At 51.9% G+C, this 18,365-nt stretch overlaps 1 protein-coding gene and 1 long non-coding RNA gene across 5 annotated transcripts in view; one reads left to right on the top strand and one right to left on the bottom strand.

Annotated features, from left to right (window-relative positions):
• ADAMTS9 (ADAM metallopeptidase with thrombospondin type 1 motif 9) overlaps positions 1 to 10,566 on the bottom strand; it is a 140,198-nt gene extending 129,632 nt beyond the window's left edge. For 3 of the 4 annotated variants that reach the window (XR_012646935.1, XM_075004888.1, XM_075004889.1), the window contains exons 1-3: positions 10,405 to 10,566; positions 9,245 to 9,621; positions 6,768 to 6,930 (exon numbers count right to left, since the gene is read on the bottom strand). Coding sequence is in view for 2 of the 4 variants with exons in the window: in XM_075004888.1 (XP_074860989.1) it covers positions 6,768 to 6,930; positions 9,245 to 9,621; positions 10,405 to 10,510 (646 nt within the window). In the remaining 2 variants the exon portion in view is untranslated. Of the gene's footprint in view, positions 1 to 5,313; positions 5,444 to 6,767; positions 6,931 to 9,244; positions 9,622 to 10,404 lie in introns of those variants that run through there. The other variant, XM_075004890.1, reaches the window with a different exon arrangement.
• LOC142018795 (uncharacterized) overlaps positions 9,413 to 18,365 on the top strand; it is a 36,066-nt gene continuing 27,113 nt past the window's right edge. The window contains exon 1 of the long non-coding RNA XR_012646936.1: positions 9,413 to 9,538. This is a non-coding gene — a long non-coding RNA (uncharacterized LOC142018795). The remainder of the gene's footprint in view (positions 9,539 to 18,365) is intronic.

Here is an 18,365-nt window from a genome sequence, read left to right as displayed (position 1 = left end):
GGTGATGGAAGCTTGTCATGCTGCTGCGATGACAGCTGGAGGTGGAGTAGTGACACGAGGCGGGAGGAGAGTGGTTTTCTTGGGAGCATATTCTGACAATCAACCTTAAAGGCAGAATTAATGTTAATTCCACATGATGCTAACTTCACTGCCTTGACTATGGGCCCAGAGAGTTGTCAACTAGTACAGCAGGATATGGAAAATGGCATTTACAGACTAGGGAGTGGGAGTGAAGAACACAAAGGAAACGAGAAAAGGATAATTGAGCCCAAACAAGAATCCAATGAAAAACAACGTATTCTACATTCTTACATATGGAACAAAAACAATAATAGCCTGATTACTGCTAGCTGCAAACCAAAGTTCACATGCAAATCAATCTGAGCTAACTTAACCACGTATAGAACTAAATTAGATTGAGAAATCTTTCACCAGAAAGGGATTTGCTAAAAATGTATAGCTGTAACTTACACTGGCCGTGCAGTAAAACCTGTAGCACCACATAATCCAGCACACTGTTTGGAGCATGTCTGAGTCGGGGGGAGGATGGAGATCCCATTTCCCAAAGGATTTGGAGCTTTTGCTATTTGTCTTTGTTCCAATTAGGAACGAAACAAGAAAATTTTCAAATTTCCACAAAGGCAAATTCTGAAAAGCTTTGTTTCAATTTAAGCCTTTTCCAAGAACATGCAAGAATTTTGAAATGCAATGTTGTTTCAAAACAGAGAAATCAATTGGTCTTGGTCCAGGACTAAGCCCTCATGACCGATGTTCATCTTCTTGGTGCCTGTGGCTTATTTCCCCTCATTCTAGTCTCTTCAGCCTCTGCATCTAATTATTTTGCTGGACTGTAAAACCGAGCAGCGCGATATTCTGAGCATCAAACCCATTCAGCGCTGCTAGGGACAGTTGCCTGACTGGCCCTGAATCCTGGGTTTTCCTCTTAAAACGTATCAAGCATGTGAACAGCTCAAAGCACAACATTTAACACTGCTACTGCAAAACTCACACCTTCCCATCGCACTGGACTCCGGTGCCATGAATTCTTCTGGACTCATACCGATTGCTAAGCTGGGAGAGGAGGGAGATCACATAGGCCTTTGCAGTCACAGCAGGGTCTCACCATCTGCGAGGGTTCTGTGTTGAGAACCCTCGTGAATGCTGAATTTAACGAATATTGCAGCTTCTCCCGCCTGGAGCCCAGCTGCCGGCGCTCCTGCCTGGGGTCCCAGGGAAGCAGCAGCTGCTGGCACTCCTGCCCCAGGGGAAGCAGCGGCTGCTGGTGCTCTCTGCCCCGGACCCCCCCCCACCCCGGGGCAAGCAGCTGCTCGCAAATAACTGAATTCGTGAACCTTAAGTTCGCAAATGTTGAGACCCTACTGAACTACAACTCCCTCTCTGCTTCCACAAAGCCCCAGATAGTACATTCATTGCCATCCCCTCCCCATCAAAGCGCTGCCCCCAAACATTGCCTTCTCGATGTCTTGTGTCTTCTCTCTGGGCCCTGCACAAGCCCCGGCCCTCCCAAACATGCCCCCCACCGCCCCTGTGCCTATACTCCTATCAGCTCCCCTCCTCCTAAAGCCAGGTCCTCCTCCTCTCCTCACCAGACCCCCAGGTCTGAGTCACCTCCCGCTTGTCTCCTCTCTCTGTCCCACAGAGCCTCCTCTTTGGGAAGTGGAACTGGCTTGGGAAGGAGGCCCTGGCTCAGTCTTTACGCAGGAGCCAACTCACCCCCTTGCCTGGGCTAGCCAGCTCTGTGCACAAGAGCCAGCAGGTGGATGAAGGAGGGAGCTCAGCCCAGCCAGCTCCTGAGAGGTGCCTTGTATCCACCCAGCAAGGGGGTCAGAGCGCCCAATGGTCCCACCTACCAACCTAACTGCAGAGAAGTAACAGCTGAGCTGCACTCAAATGCAGCCTCCAGCTGTTTCCTCAGCTGACTTCCTCCCCTCCAGTAAATTTAAGCACTGCCTATGCCATTCCACAACCCCCCCACACCATCACTCACCCTCCACTGGGCCTGTTATTAACCCACTGGTGCCTTGGGACTTCCACTGGGAGACAACGAAGGGGACCATCCTACCCGGATTTCTCCTGCTACTGATGTCTCTGCCCTGAAACAGGCACTTTCCCTCGCCCTTCCTGACAGGCTCAAGTTCAGCCATGCTCCCTGTCTAGGTCTTGTTCTGCTGAGCTGCCATTGCAAGCTTGAGCCACCAGGAGGCAGCAACAGGTGGGCGGAGCAGAGAGAGACCAACATGCCCACCCATCCCTGCAGCCGTAGGTTGACTTCAGCATTGCATGGGGACAGGGCCCTGCTTCTGCTGAGGGCGGCGCAGCCGGGGTTGAAATCAGCCTGGGGGGTAGGCAGGCTCTGGGATCCGTGCAGCACTCCCAACACAAGTCAAGCCCTATGCAGTGATGGGGTCGGCTTTACAATAATGAGACAGACTCTCAACAGTCCTGGGGTTCTCAGGACTATCCTGCTTTGACCGCCCCCCCCAGCACACTCTTTTCATGGTCAAAGCTAGACTGTTTCCCACATTCACGCCACCTGGTTAGGAGCACTGTACGGAGTTCCCTCTAATGTTCTCCATCGGTGGGCACAATGAACTTTGTTGTGTGCACCAAGGCATGTGTGGATGTTCACCACTCTTAGAAACACAGGCTGCTGGCTGGAGGCACTCTGATAATCAGCTGGGCAGCATCTGAATCTCCCCTGGGTGGCCACCCAAACACTTGGCTTAAAGGAACACTGGCACCGTGCAAAAGCAGCACTTTGCCCCAGGCCCCCAATCCCAGTAGCAGGGTTACAGCACCACTCGTGTTTGGTTCTGCTGTCCCCCTTTTCTGTCAATGGAGGGGCAGCTGCGCCAAATCTGAATGACGCACATCCTGCTTTACCCACTAGAATCACTGGGAGGGATGTTTTTATTTGCCTTCTGGGTTTGCAGTTTCAGACTTCTCTTCACAGCAACAAGACCCAGAAGTCGACGTTTGTACAAAAGGAAAGCGGAGATTGCCACCTCATCACATGACTCCAGGACCTGGGGCTTTAAGACACACAGCCATTATTGCGAGACTCACAACCAGCCTGCAGGCTGGGAACGCAGAAACTGAGAAGGAAGAGAGTCCTGAGGGACAAGAGCTCAGGGCTGGGGGAGAAAAAGGGAGGTTGGGTTGGGAAGGGATGGAGATGGATCACATGGGATATGGGAAGAGAAAGTAACCCTGAGATATGGAGGCAGAGGTAGGGCCTTGCAGAAAACAGGTGATTGCGTGTCCTGTTAGAGCCCAGATCACATTATTCTGAATCAGGTGTTCATTGAAAGATGCCATTTCAATGGCCTGCAGGACTAATCTTCTCTCTCACTCACAGGCCTTCTCAGCGAGTTTGGCAGCTGCCCACAACTTGAGGCCTCTCCGAAAGTTTATCCCGCTCCCTCCTAAAAACCTTAAATTTCACAATCAACTATTCTGAGCCCCACTTCCCATTGCGCACACACTATTTGAAACCAAAAACCTTCTACCATCTCCTAAGGCAAGGGCCAAGTCATCCCTCAGTCTGAGCGTCTCGCCTGCCTCCCGGTTCGCTTGTGAGGAAATATGGGCTTGGTAGCAGGCCTGGAAGCCTTAGAAATCCCGGCTCTGATACACTTAGTAGGGAAGTCCCAGGTTAACGGGAAAGCCATAGTTGTAGCTACTCACTTCAACAAGAGAGCACCACAAGCAATCTCTGGGAGAGAGAAAACAGCAGAAGACACAATGAGAATGGGGATGCTCAGCACATTGCAGGTTCTCTGCATCATCTAGGATCAGGCCCACAATTAGAAGCTTAATTACAATCATGCTCTGGTAGCTCAGGCCATTGTCCAATTGGCTGCCAGTTCCAGAGACTCTCCAGTGTTGCATTCAGCAGGAAAGGTGGTTAAAAGTTACTGTGCAAATTACTCATTCATGTAACTGAGACTCAGTGACCCATTACCGCTTATGTCAGGGCCACGCACCTCTGGGGCTTAGTGCAGGAGCCTCTACCATTTGAGCTAAAAGCCAGCTGGCTCCCACCTACAGCTGTAGAGGAGACTCATTCTCTCACAGTGTAAGTGGTCTAGGTGCCACTGCCATGTGACAGAGAATCACATCTAGCAGGTGTGTGGCTTATGTGTTCAGCAGAGTCCATATTCCATTGATCTAAAAAGCACAAAATACAGCCATAAGAAACCACTGATTAAAAATGCAGCAGAATGAAAAACCAATATGCCCGCTTTCCCTAGCTGGCCCGATCCAGTGAAAACTAATAAGAGGCACAATAAAGGCTTTGCAGAGAAATGAAAGATCCTACTTTATCCATCAGTCATAGCTCGGGGCGGGGGAGGGATTTTTACTGTAGAATGCCTACAATTACTTCGTTATGCTAAACACACACTTGGAAATCATTATGTTACATAGAAATCATTTCTGTGCACTGCAGTACCTATGGGAGAGAGATTAAATTAAGCCGCAACCTTGTGTCGGCCCATGCAGAGCTCATTGCAGGTTTGGGGTCTAAATCTTTTCTGGGGTTGAATTTCCTCCTTTGGTGGATTTCCATTTTCCCCAGTCACTTGCAGTACAATGGACTCTCCACGATTGCTGCAGCAAGAGTAGAAGTTTAATGTAATCTACAGACCCCAGGTACAATGCAACTGAGCTCATACACCCTAATAAGATCATTTCCTTTTCCCCTGGCTCGTGCAAACATGGCAATCTGCCCAAAAGGTGGCTCCAAACTGACTCCTAAAGATAAACTTGAGAAATGTTGCTGGACTTGACTTTTTCCCCAGGCAGCCCTGGAGCTACTCTTCAGCTGCCAGGGGTGGTGAGGGTAAAACACTGGCAAGCCAGTGGAGGTGAAACTGACCACATTGCACTTGTTCTCCTGCTCCTGCGGCTAAAGTTAACACCCCAGCACCAGACACCAGCACAAGAGCCACATAAAATCATTAAAACAGAAATGAGAAAAGGGGAAGGGAGAAGCATGCTGCCTATGCGGGGTTATTTGGACAGGACTTTAAATGTACTGGGTTCCTCTTTTTCCATACTGGATGGGGACAATGACAAGCAAGCAAAGGCAAAGGGGAAACTAAGCTGATTAGCAGAGGTAAGAAAGAGGCCTGGATAATCAAGAAGAATACAGCCGGACAGCTTCTTGAGAAAGTGAACATAGCATGAACACTGAACCTGGAAGCAGCAGACCTGTCAGAGGGTTGACCTATTTATGATCCCCGCACAAAGGGAAAGTCCCTGCATTGCTTTCAGGACCTTGCATTCTACCTTTGGTTCAGTGTGTTCCATGGTCAGCTGGTCCGTTCCTCCAAGGATTACTGATGGACTGTGCCAGATTCCATGTTTCTTTCCAACTGTTCTGAGTCTCCTGCATCTGATCTCAAAGAAGGGAGCAGAAACAGCTGGAAGAGAGAAACCAGAGTGGCATAGTCCAGCAGCGACCCTTGGAAGAACAAACATTGTGAGGCATACTGTTATTCCCCCTGCACCCCCGTGTATGGAGACATGCGTGTACCACCATGTTTCCATTACCAATCTATCTTACTTTGTAATTAGTGCCTGGGGACATCTTCTTGAATCACTCTGTCACCATAACAGCTCTAACTAACATACTTACATCTGAATGGGAAAACCACTGCCTAGATACCCTCAGCCTCAACAAGCCACACATTTGTAGCACCCAGAGGCACTGAGACCTCATACGAGGGTGAGTGAAGTCTCTGCTCTACAGCCTTGGCAGAGAGCCGGCCAGCCAGCCTTTAGCTCACGTTGTAGAGCACAGGGCTTTAGCCCCTATGATGGCAGGTCTGTTGGCATTACGCGTGCAAAACACAATGTAAGTTTTCCATAACACTTCATATGAACGCATCACAAAATAATCCAAAACAGATTGCACTGAGCACACACTTGTGCAAACAAGAAACCAGCTCCTGCTGCTCCTACCTCACATCAAGTAGTACCTTTCCTCTGTGAGTAACCTCACCTACTGGTTACTGATCATGCCACACAACCCAAGTAAGGCTAGCATATTCGTGCTGTGGTGTTTATGTTGCCATACGCAAGAAGGATCTGCAAATGTAGTATGCCTAGTAATATGAGCGGCACCCAAACAGGGAAAAAATGGCAGGGGAAGCAAGAAGTCTGTAGGAGCATTAAGTGGCCTCTGCCAAGGGAAAAAAAATGACCGGGAGAAGAGACAAGTCACTGCATTTTCCACCAATTCAGTTAAGGAGAGACAGGGCCTTGAAAGACCACCATGGAAGGAATTGTGCACTCAAAATGACAAAGCTGAAGGCATAATTAAGTGTCCGCTGAAATGCTGTAGCAATTGTGTATTTTGGGACTTATGGTTAGGAAGGAAGAGAAGGGGAACAAACACAGAAGCCATGACAGGCGCAGAGTTCAGAGATGACTTTACCTCCCAGTAGGCATGATTGGGATCAAGCGTAGCGATGGAAGAGGTTGAATTTGGCCTTGGGTTGACCTTCTTAATGATGTTAGAAGTCAAAAAGCAGCTGTATCTCCTCTCAACCCTATCAGGGGACTACCCCAAAGCAAAGACCATCACCCCGAGAAGTCCACCAGAGCCCCTTCACTGCAGGCCCATCATTGCTTATCACTAAAATAATTCCAATGTCCCCTCCTGTATCATGGTAAATAGTTTATAAGGCAGAAAGGCAGAAGCATGAATGTGAACATACAGGGAATAGCCGAATGAATACCTGAAATATCACAAGTGTGGCTTTCCCTAGGTGAGTCTTTCTGAGGTGGGCTGTGTCTGTAGACCACATGTGGCTTACTGTGCTCTTCTTCGTACTCTTGTTCATCAGGCGACAACAGTGGCTCTACAAAATAGTCCCCATCGTGAGATCTGAATGTGCCTAGCTGGGAGTGAAGAGAGAGACAGGTCATCAGCTTCTGGTGGGAATATGCAAGAGATGAGAATTACATAACTACCATATGAAACGGACAAAGTGACCTTAGACATGCAGAAGTTTCTGGGGTGTTTACACTTCCTATCTATGTTCAGTGTTGCAAGCAATCCCTGCCTCCATAGCTTCTGCTGCTTAAGGACCCAGTTCTACTACTCTGAGCAGCACTTTTCTTTGTGAGTAGCCCCATCAAAACCAGGGAGATTATTTATTGTTTAATTTACTTATCACCAGGAACAGAATTCAGTCCTGTGTGAAGAGAGGACACATATTAGACTCAGTTCTGCCTTCAGATAACTTTGCAAAATTACTCCTGATCTCAATGGGAGGTTCTGGAGTGCATCGGGGGGCAGAGATGGGCCCAGCATTCCCTGTAAACTGAACACTTGGGAGACCACATAGGAGAGGTTCAGGTGCCACCCATCTGATTGGTAGAGTGTCCAGTACCAGCAGCATATGTCTCTACTGGTGGAACACATCTGCACAAACCTCACTGCATGTAACAAAATTGATTTCATATCTGGACTGGTAAAAATTAGAGACAACTTTGGTTGGAACCTATGACATTCTGCCCTTTGTTTCTCACACATAAGAAATGCCAAGAACAACTCTGTGCAGAGAAATTCGTGGCATCCAGAGGCTTGGTGAGGGAAAGGAACTCACTGGGGAAGCTGATGCCTATGAGAGGGTATCAAAGCTTCCAGCCCACTTGACTGTGTGGCAGGCCGGGGAAAGAAAGCCACTTCCAGGCAAAGGTGCCCCATAAGACAGAAAGGAAGCATGACTGCAAGGGGCTGCCAGTCTAACCCCCTGCCAAGACGCAGGTACAAGATTACATGGGCCTGGGCACAATTCTAGCTCTGAACATCAGCTGCACTGGCCATGCAGGCCACACAGACACTGGCCTTCTGCACAGTGCATCAGCCTGCACTTTGGGGACAAGCCTCCAGCTGTTCCATGTCCCAGTGGGGGCAGACTGCAGCTGTCCCCCCTGGGCAGAGGCTGCCCGGAAGATAGAGAGAAGCAGTGGAGTGCCCAGGTGCTCTGGGATAAGTCCCACCCCGACCAAACTCCTAAAGGCCACCCCCAGTCAGGATACTTGGCCTGGGCTCCCTGCTCATGGCTAAGCACCAGGCGGACCTGGCACCCAGATGTCAGCACTGCCCCTGCGGTACATGCCCAAGCCAGTGACAACCCCAGCTTACTCCACCTCCTCCAGCTTCCCTCCCAGGGACTGAGCCCCACCCCAGGGAATCCAGCCACACAAGCCCCCTCTCACCAGCGCAGCGGGTTATGTTGTCTCCTTCTCCCCTCCCAGAGCTGAGGGGATGGAGGTGTCTTTACATCTCTAGCCTCCTTAAACCCCCAGCCACCTGGGGGCTGGCAAGGGGCCTCGTCCCTCCTAAGGTCGGCCCCACAAAGGACTGGCGGTGGGGTCAGATGGGGGGCTGTGTCAATGCCCCCCAATCCGGGGAGCAGCTCACAAGTGTGCAGACACCCCCCAGCCCAGAAGGCAACGTTGGCTGCTAAGGGGCTCCCTGGCAGCTCCCTGGGGCCTGAGCACGTGGCGCCCACAGCACCAACGGGGTGAGGGGGGGCTGCTGCGGGAGAACAGGAAGACTTAAGGGGGGGTAGGGGGCTTGCATGGGGCTCCCTGGGAGCCTGCTCTGGGGACCTGGGCTTTCTTCCTTCCCCCTGAAGTGGGGCAGAGCCTACAGGCCTGGCCAGGAACTACCCCCATCACCCCCAGCAGCCCCTTTGCCGGGGCTGGGATCTGCCCAGGTTTGTCTCCCCGTTGGGGGAACATCTGGAGGCACCGCTCCCCAAGGCTTGCAGCCCTGCTGGCGTTTTGGGGGTGCCCCAGTGATCCCGCTCCCCAGGCCGGGACAGCGGGAACTTGACTCCCCCTCCCCTCCCGGTTCTGGGTCCTGCAGGGCAGAGGCAGACCTGGGCCGGAGGATGCAGGCCCAGGCCGAGCGGCAGGGGGCTAACCCCAGGGGCGAGTCCCGCGGGAAGCGCACGGGGTCCCCCCCTGAAATGCGTCCGGCGGGGGCCCCGCTGGGGCGGTGGTGGCGGGGGGGGACCCCAACGTGTGACACCGCCCGCGCGCTGGCGCCCAGCCCCCGCCCCCCGCGGCCCGAAGCCCGGGCGGGGCCAGGCGGGCGGCCAATGGCTCGGAACGCCCCCAGGTGCCCCGTGCGAGCGGGCGGAGCTCGGCTCGGCTCGGCCCGGCCCGGCTCGCTGCGCGGGGGGGAGGGGGCGCTTACCATCCCCGCGCACAGGCTGATCACGGCGGTGTGCTGCGGCTCGCCATTGACGTGGCCTCGGTAGAAGCAGTGCTTCACGTCCCCGGCCGCCGCCGCCGCCGCCGGCCCGGCCCGGCCCAGCAGGCTGACCGTGAACAGCGGCGCAATGAAGCCAGCCTGCGCCGTGAGGTTGAGCAGGAACTGCCGCCCGAAGGCGGCCAGCCGGTAGTGGGCACGGCCGGCGGCGGCGGCGGCGGCTGCCCCGGGCTGGGCGGCGGCGGCAGGGGCGCTCCGTCTCCGGCGCTGGAAGTGGAGGTGCGGGGGCAGGGGCTCGCCCCGCTCGTTCACCCGGCGGGGGGAGACGATCTCGAACTCGGCCAGGCTCTCCAGCAGCCGCGCTGCGAAGGGAGCAGAGACAGCCCGTGAATCAGCCTCCCGCGGGCGGGCGGGCGGGGATGGGACGCGTGCACGCGTGTCTCGGCCCGGGCGGGGGGTGGGGTGGGGACAGGTACGAGCGCTACAGCGCGGATCAGGGCCCCGCTCGGTGGCCTGCAGCTGGCGCGGAAGTGCCGTGGCTGCACTGCCAGGGGGGTCCCACGCGCGGCTGGCTGGCCTGAAGGACGAGGCTGTTCTCAGACTCACACAGGTGCGGGAGCCAGGGGTGCAGCCCCCCCCCCCCAGCTTGGAGCAGGGCTAGTCTCTCCCGGGGGGGGCAACCCCTCTCAGCAGCCCCCCTCCCCCGTCTATCCTCTGCAGAGCAATGGGGCGACATCCCCGCCCCCTGGGGCCCACCCGTGCCGAAGCCGTAGCCGCTGGCGTGACCTGGTTGGGCACCAGGGACCAGAGACCCCCCCACCCCACCCCACCCCCAGAGCCAGTCGTGGCTCTCAAGAGAAACTGCCCCGGCAGCTCCCGTGTGAGCCCGCAGGGGCTGCCCGTGGCTCAGCCCCGCACCGGCTCGCTGCCGGGCCAGGGCATCTCCCCAGCCCAGGCTGCAGGAGGCTTTCGAGGAACCCGAGCGCGCCGTGTTCGGCAGCGGCCGCCCGGGGCGGAGGGAGTTGGTAAAAGTTGGCGTAACTGACTCCTGGGGACCCCCACGGCCGGGACCCCGCGGGCTGCCCCCCCCCCCGCCCCGAGGCCGTCCGGGCAACGAGCCCTCGGGGCCCGAAGCATCTCCTTACCTTGCCTCGGGTGCAGCCTCTGCCTCCTGGCTGCCGGGCTGGCGCCGTGCAAGGCGCTCTGCAGCACGAGCGTGCCCAAGCCCAGTGCCCAGAGCGCAAGCTGCATGGTGCTTGGAGCCGGTCCTTAGCGGAGAGCTGCCTTCCCCCTCCCCCTCCCGCTCCCCCTCCCCCTCCGGCCGGCCGTCCCCCTCCCCCGGCTCCCGCCGCGGCTCAGCCAAGGGGAAACTCAGCGCGCTCCGTGGTCCCCCCCCCGCCCCCCGCTGCGCTTTAGTCAACGTGGGAATCGCGCTGCTGCGCGTCCGCCCTGCGCTCTGCGCTGCGCGCAACTGCCAGCGGCCGCAGGAGGAGGGAGCGCGCCCGGGGGAGCGGCTGCCCCAGCATAGTGGAGGGAGAGGGGCTCGCCCAGGGCCGGGGAGCGCCCGCCGCACTTTTGGTGGGCTGCGTCTCCCTCCCCCCTCCCGCTCCGAGCCGGTGCCCTCGGAGTTCTTGGGAACCAGCTCCGGAGAGCGGAGGGGGGCGGGCTCCGGCCGAGCAAATGCCCAGAGAGCCCCGCCTCCGAGGGGAGAGCTCCGCCCTGCCTCCTCCGCGGTCCCGCCCCGCGCCTGGCTCGCCCGGAGAAAAGCCCTTGGCCGGTTCAGTACCGAGGCCAGGACTCCGACCTGGGATACGCTCAGCCCCAGCGAGGAATCACAGCGGACCTTCCCGCTGGCCCTGGGCTTTGGGTCTCCGGTCTCCCTCCTTGTGATTTCCCTCTCCGCTGCCAGGAGCGGCTCCTTGTTCCTCCGGTTGTATTTGTTGTTTGGGTTTCTGAGCCTAGGCGCAGCTCCCCGGGACTTGTCACTCTAGTCCTCTAATAGTGACTCCGAGCAAAGAAAGGCTGTCCAGTGCATTGCAAGGGTGGGAACCACAGCTGTTCTGTAAGAGACATGAAAACAGGAAAATGAGGGTGAAGAAATGCTGCTCTTTATTTTGGGTTGTTGGAAAGACAAGAATTTAAAAAATTAACTTGCCACTTCTTATGCCGTTTGTTTGCTGGGGGGGTCTGCTGAGTCAGGACCATTAAAGTCAGTCCTCTTCACCCCAGTGTTGTGTGTAGCCAGGTGCACTTTCTGCAGTGGGGAACATTACAGTCAATCTCATTTCTCAAAATATTTCCATTGATCTGAAGTTTTATATTAAGATCCAATTTAAATTGAGCTCCACATTTAAACTGAGGTAGTCCCTTTAGTTTTCCCCTGTTTGCAGGAAGGGGAAAGATTCCATCCCATTTAAAGGCTTCTAATAATGAGAAGCAAGTTACTTGTGATTTCTCTCCTGCTTTTCAGCCACTTTACTGTCTGTGAACTTGAAGCAAAGAACATCACCACACTTTACATAAGGAATGTGAAGACTAGCAAATTGTCCCATGGAATATGCATGCTGTGTCTCATTAAATGTGTCACAGAGGCCAGCTGCAGGCAGGTCTCCAGTGAAGATAGGCTTTAGGGATTATGTTCTCTTAATAATAAAGTTTTGTGTTCCTTGTTAGAAGGCTGCAGCTCTTTCTGCAGTTCGTTTTCATTTTTGATGGCGTAGTGTGCTAGCCCAATACAGACCTTTGTCAGAACCACTGGAGAGTTCCCCCTTGCTTTGAATTGCCTCCGTCTTGCTCCCCTCCCATCACTTGCTCCTCTTTCTGTACCCTGCCTATACAATCTGGGATGTGCCCCCAGTTAATTGGTTGTGCGTGTACAAACAAGTTAAAGTAAACCCTCAAAATAGGAAAGAACCCAAACCACTCTGAAATAACTTCAAGCTGCTGGCCCCACGTGGTGTTCCGTGCAAACCCATGTTCCTGGTATTCTCACTTGGCTGTCACCAAAAGTGGGTCACTGCACATGGGAGGAGTCATCTGTGGCTGTAGTGGTTTCCCCCTCCCCTCCGGCACTCGTGGAGGCCTGAAAATTCACCTCACCTGGGTGGAGAACCAAAAAGGGAATCCCCCAAAGGACCTGATGTCTGCTCAGTCAGTGAGTCCGCAAAACCTGCTTAACCCTTTCACATCAGGAGCAAGGCCTCCTAACTCCCTGGGGGTGTATCAGGCAAACACCACCAGCCTATTACTGTCACCAGGCAATTCCTGAATCTCACCTGTGAGTGCAGGAAATCACTATGCCTGTAAGTGACAATAGATATTTTTTGTTAGTATGTCAGGCTCAGAGACATTCTCTTGGGACAAGTGGAGGTGCTAAATGAGCAAGTAACAAGGAATATGTTTTCACAGCAGTGTTAACCTAGCTATTGCCTGCATCTCCCCCATCTGCCCCCCCCGAGTTTAACTGGTGCTTTCCTCCCAGGTTCACTGGCCCTGTTGGGGCTACACACTGAAACCAGCATTGCTTTCACTGGGGCTAGAAACCTGCCTAGGTTGCAGTGAAGATGCGGGCTGAGTCACTCACATGGTGATAGCAGTGTAGGTGCTCAGCTATTACAGAAACAAGGTGCGTGAGGTGCTTGCAGTCATTGGCCCAACTTACCTTGGTGAAACAGAAGTGGAGCTAGGTGTGGCTGGGAAGCGTATCCCTCACCCAGAATAGTGGAGGCAGGAAAAGATATTACTTCATCTCTCATACACCATGTCTCTCAAGTACTGAAAATCTTCCAGTGCTTTCCCACAACCCCGCTTCCCCTCTCATGTGCTTTGAAGGGCAGTGTCTCCCATCATTCACTGGGACGGAATCACAGAGCACCACAAGGAACCCTCGACTGTGGTCCGTTGAAGTCCTAGTGACACTGTAACCCACTCACTTAGGAGTGTGCTTTCACTGTCCCAGGTAGTGCCACCAAGACCCCTTACACAGAGAATGAGTCTCCTCTACAGCCCTAGCTGAGAGCCTGCTGGCTTTCAGCTCATGCTGGAGAGAGGCTCCTGCACTTAGCTCCAGAGGCCTTAGGTTCAAGTCTACCTGGCAGTGATTACAACAGCTCCTATGAGGACTCAGTAATGGGGATCTGGCTTTGCCGGGCAGTGTGGCTGCTCACTCCTGAGCTAGGCTAACAGAGTGGCTTAGATCAGGGGGCTGATCACCACCATCAGCTTCATGGGGAAGACTTGTTGAGTGAGTCATGATTCCTACTCCCCAGACAAAGACAAGAGGGGTGGTTGGCTGCAGGTGCTGGGCAATATCAGGCTGCCAGTCAGCAATACATATAATGGCCTTGTAAAAAGGGGAGCATCCCCAGCTCAAGCGGGGTTCTGTTAGTGCTTTAATCAGAGATTGGGCCTCTAGCCACTATTATGTGTATTACAGAAGTGGCTCGGGTCCCTGTAGGGCCCAGTGGACCACAAAAATGTTTCTCAACTTTTTAGATACCAGCAACTGGCTTGCTGTTTTCACCAGCTGCATCAGGGAGGTGGGTGGAACTGGCACCAGCCCATAGACTGGCTGCTGAGTAACACTGCCATGCACAACCTAACATAAGAGTCCTTAGTCCACATAAACAAGACAGGGGTGGGAGAAAAACAGTATTCTCTCCATGTGACAGATGGGAAACCGAGGCACAGAGACTCATTCCCCCACCCTGCTGCCGTGCGCTGCCGGTCAGAACGCAAAAGCCTACTTGTCTGTGGTAGCAGGTGCCACACCACCAGTTTGTGCACAACAAGCATGGCACACTGCAGATTCACACACCAGTTTGCTTAGTTGCTGCGCAGTAAGTCACCACACAGACAAGCCGTAATGAGTTGCTGCAAGTCACACGGTCCATGGCAGAGAGCTGGAAATAGCTTTTCAGAGTCCTGACCTCCCAGTGCAGCTCACTTAACAACACAGTCGTCCCACCTCTCAATCCAGGCCGGCTGACCAGGGGATGGGAGGGAACCTGGGGAGCAACTGCCTCAGGGCCTGGCAATTCAAAAGGGCCCAGGGCTCCCGGCCACTACTTCTGTGGCAGTGGCAGGAGACCTGAGCCCTTTAAATTGCCTCAGGAGGAGGGATGCCTGGGAGGTGGGGCTGTGGCAGGTTGTGGGTGGTGCTAAGGGCTGGCTGGGCCCAGCCCTGCCCTTCCTCCTGACACCTCGCCCTCACCCCACCCCCACACCTTTCCTAGGGGCCAGGCAAGACTTCAGCCCTCCTGTCTCAGCCTGAACCCATCGGAAGGGCAGAAGCAGAGACAGTAAGATCTAGGCATTGGAAGTTAACAAGGAACAGTGAAGACGCAGATAAAGAGACTCGTACACTTTAACGCCAGAAGGGACCATCATGAGCATCAACTCTGACTTCCTGCACACTGCAGGTCAAAGAACTTCATCCAGCCACTCCTGTAACAGACATTAATAAGCCCCCACTTACTGCTAATCTGAGCAGGAGACAGGAAAGAGGAGTAATAAGAGAGCTGAAATACGGAGCTACACTTAATATCATACCATAAATTACTCGAGCAAATAATTTGCTCCCTTGGAGAATGTTATAATGCTTTATTTTATATTTTCAGTAACAGAAATTGTTGGATACAATTTCCAAGGGACACAATTTTAAAACACATTGCAGTTACGGTATTAAAATCATAATAGTGCGTTTTTTTGCTGTTCTAATCCATTCCAGTGCCCTTCCTGCTCAAGGCAGGGAATGCCTCCCAGGATAATAAATTATTTTGAATTAATGTGCAGTTTTATTTGAAAAAGCTGAATAATTTAACACTAAATTTCAATCAATGCACATCAGTTATGCCAGATGATCTATGTTCTGAGCTTAAGCCCCTATACCGTCAGAAGCAGAATGGCAATAAAGTTCATCACTAATCTGGGAGCTGTGGCATTTGGCTATTTAAAATGTATATTTATCATCATTTTGGATAATGAACAAGTAAGTTGTATATGGTTCATTGTTCAGAATAGTCACCACTGGGGCCTGGGAGATGCAGGAGGAAAATCTGGGCATGAGTGAATAGATATGCAAGATCTGAAGGAACTAAGGCCTAAATACAAACTCAGGAAAAAAAAAACAACCTTTCCTATCAGGAGGATCTCTGCACACAAAGTCTCTACACCCAAGGAAATTACTAAAAACCCAAACCTGCACAAGCAAAAGTCCTGTCAAAATGATGCAGGGAATGCATACATAAATGCTGCCTACATAAATGCTGCCAAAAATCAATCCGCAGTTCTCATTCCTTCCATGATTTGAGGAGCAAGAGTGCACTTAACCACAGCACCCGGACAGTGCATTGTCTCCAGCAATTCATTTAGGTTTAAGTAGGATACTCTTGAGAGAAAGCACCCAACTTGCGTCTAGCATCAGAACTCTTTTGCACTATCTTTCCTATGTCTCCTGGACCTTATCTTTCTATGTTGGGGTGCCTGTGAGCCTAAGTAACTTTAATCTCTCTGTTCTTTGCTGTCCTGCTTGTCTGTATCAGCATTGTCTTCTCTTATCTGCTTCAACAGTTTGCTTGCCCAGTTCTTATCCCACAAGGTAAAATGTTTTCCTTTGATAGCAGATCTTCCCTGCTACAAGATAACCAATGGCAGCAGCCAGGTTTTCCCCTCCTCTCAGGGCAAGATTGAGATCTAGAAATGGAAGTTTACTTGTTTCCTAGAGAATCTGAAATTCTCTCTATTGTGCCATCCTACAAAGTCTTAGTAAAGATATTGCCGTGGTGCTCTCTGTTCTATGAATTCAGTTAACTTTTCTCCATTAAAAATGGTTATCCCTCTGAAGAGTATTTTCAGTCCTTGTGCCAGAGCCTTTATTTAAAATCCCACCACCTCTGAGCTTTCCCAACCTGGCTGGAAAGCTGAACACCTGCAGGTTCTTGGCATGCACTTCATTTTCAAGCTTCTCTTCATTTCTCTGCCAAGCAAAAGCTTTTGATCGTGCACTGGTTAAAGGATTTAAATTTGTGGTCTAACTCCTCTCCAGGAGCCGTTCGTTCCAGCTTCTGCTTTCTCCATTCAATTTCATGGTCTCCAAACCTTCTCTTACATAACAGGCTAACCTGTGCCCGCCGTGTGCTGTGTAGCCTCGAGCAGGGCATTCCACCAAGACACTCAGGTTGTTCAAATCAGTGTAGGATTTGAGCAGCTCAGTCATTAAGAAATTTTATCTGGAATACCTATATGGCTAGGAAGTGTTAGCCTCATTTTACTGAACCACAGAAGGGTTAAATGACTTGCCCAAGTTCACATGGGATGCTAGTAGCTGAGCCAGGTATCACCCTGAACACGAGTCCAGGGCCCTATCTTCTGACTAGACCATTCTTCTTATCAGCAAGTATTATGCCTCTAGCAGAGGAAAGAAGAGTGTTGTAACCTACAGAGTGAGAGAGCTGCATGGGCTGATGATGGTAGGTTGGTTCTGCCCTTCTCCTCGTAGCTGCAATTTTAATCCCCCTGGGCACATGGAGGGAGCAGTCCCTGCTTTTCCTGGAACTTGGGGTAGCAGAAAGGAAGTTCCTCCTACAACTTCGTCCTCCGTGCAAAGGCCAGGAACTATCTGTGCCCCTATATTTAATGCCTTTAGGTTTTCTATATTAGGCAGGTGAGTTGATTGCAGATACACAGTTCTAGCGACAGCAATTGTATAGCTAGAATTGACTTATCTGCAATCAGCTTACATGGAGATGTTCACTTAGGAAGGTTGATGGGAGAGTTTTTCCCATGGATCTCCCTTACAGGTTGCAATAGCTGACCCCGAGAGGTTGATTTCATGCATCTCCACCAGGTGAACCCCAGAAGATTGACCCTGAGCAGGGGGGTGGGGGAAGAGTAGGAGAGGCAGGATCAAGAGTTATGAGCTTGATGCAGAAATTAGGTGAGGTTCTCTGGTCTGCGTTCTGCTGAAGGTCAGGTGAGGTGATCATAATGGTCCCTTTTAACATCTGTTAATGTTGCAGTTCCAGTTCTGGCCCATCCCTTGCTTTTGAGGCATGTTTTCTGGATATTAATTATTTCATTTATGCCTCCTTGAATTGTGTTCACAGGAGGTCTGAACTGAGTTTGGCATAACTGCTGTGTCCTGCCATTACGTTACAGGGCTCAGGAGAAGCAAGCACACAGAGATTCTATTTTAATGCAGCCATGAAGTAGGACAGAATTGGGTGGGTGTGGGACACTTATTTCTGCATTTCCTGGCTCTTGCACAATTAAAACCTCCAACTAAACAGGGCATTAGTTTATATTTGGTGTGAACACGCTATTAGTTATGCAGAACCTCAACACATTTATTTCCATTTCTCATATCATGCACCAATCGGCATTCCAGGTGCCTTAGCAAAAAAATTCAAAATCCTGTCAAATTAAGGATAAAAATAGCACAGTTTTCTTATCACAACACCAGAGAACAGCTTGTGAAAGCTGAAGATGATGTAGGTACAAAGAGGTTTCCCCTAAAGCAGCAGTTTTCAATATGTGGTCTGCTTATCACTCCGGAGTGGGGGAAATCCACAGAATATGCCTCAGATTTCCAAAGAGGTCTGCACCTCCATTTGAAAGCTTTAGGACCCCACAAGTGAGCAAAGCTACTGCCCTGGAGCCATGTACATTTACATTATTTCTTAACAGATGTTCAAATAAACTAATTGTCTCAACAGTCCTGTGTGGCAGCTCTTATGCATAATATCACCACCACCTTGGGAAACGGAGTTAGTCAATTGACTTGTGAAGGGCCATGCAATAAAACGGTGCTACAACCATCCTGTGATCACTGTGCTGGAACACAGCGCCTCTCCTTGACATCCATCTGCAGCACTAAAGGTACAAAGCAGTGGCAGTAGCAAGTATGATTAAATGGGTTTAGTTAAGTGAGGTTTGCCTGCTTTTCCTGAACATGAGGTTTCCCCCAAAGAACACAACATCTAAACAGCTAGTAGGTTTTTTAAAAAATCAAAACCATGGTACAACACCCATGAAAAAACTCTTCCCCCACAAACTGGTGTCTTTCTAGGCCCTACATGACTTGAAGGGAGAAGGGTGTCACATTTTA

The sequence above is a fragment of the Carettochelys insculpta genome, chromosome 11, assembly GCF_033958435.1.
Source record: "Carettochelys insculpta isolate YL-2023 chromosome 11, ASM3395843v1, whole genome shotgun sequence".
Taxonomy (NCBI): domain Eukaryota; kingdom Metazoa; phylum Chordata; order Testudines; family Carettochelyidae; genus Carettochelys; species Carettochelys insculpta.
This window is presented reverse-complemented; position numbering and strand designations above follow the sequence as displayed.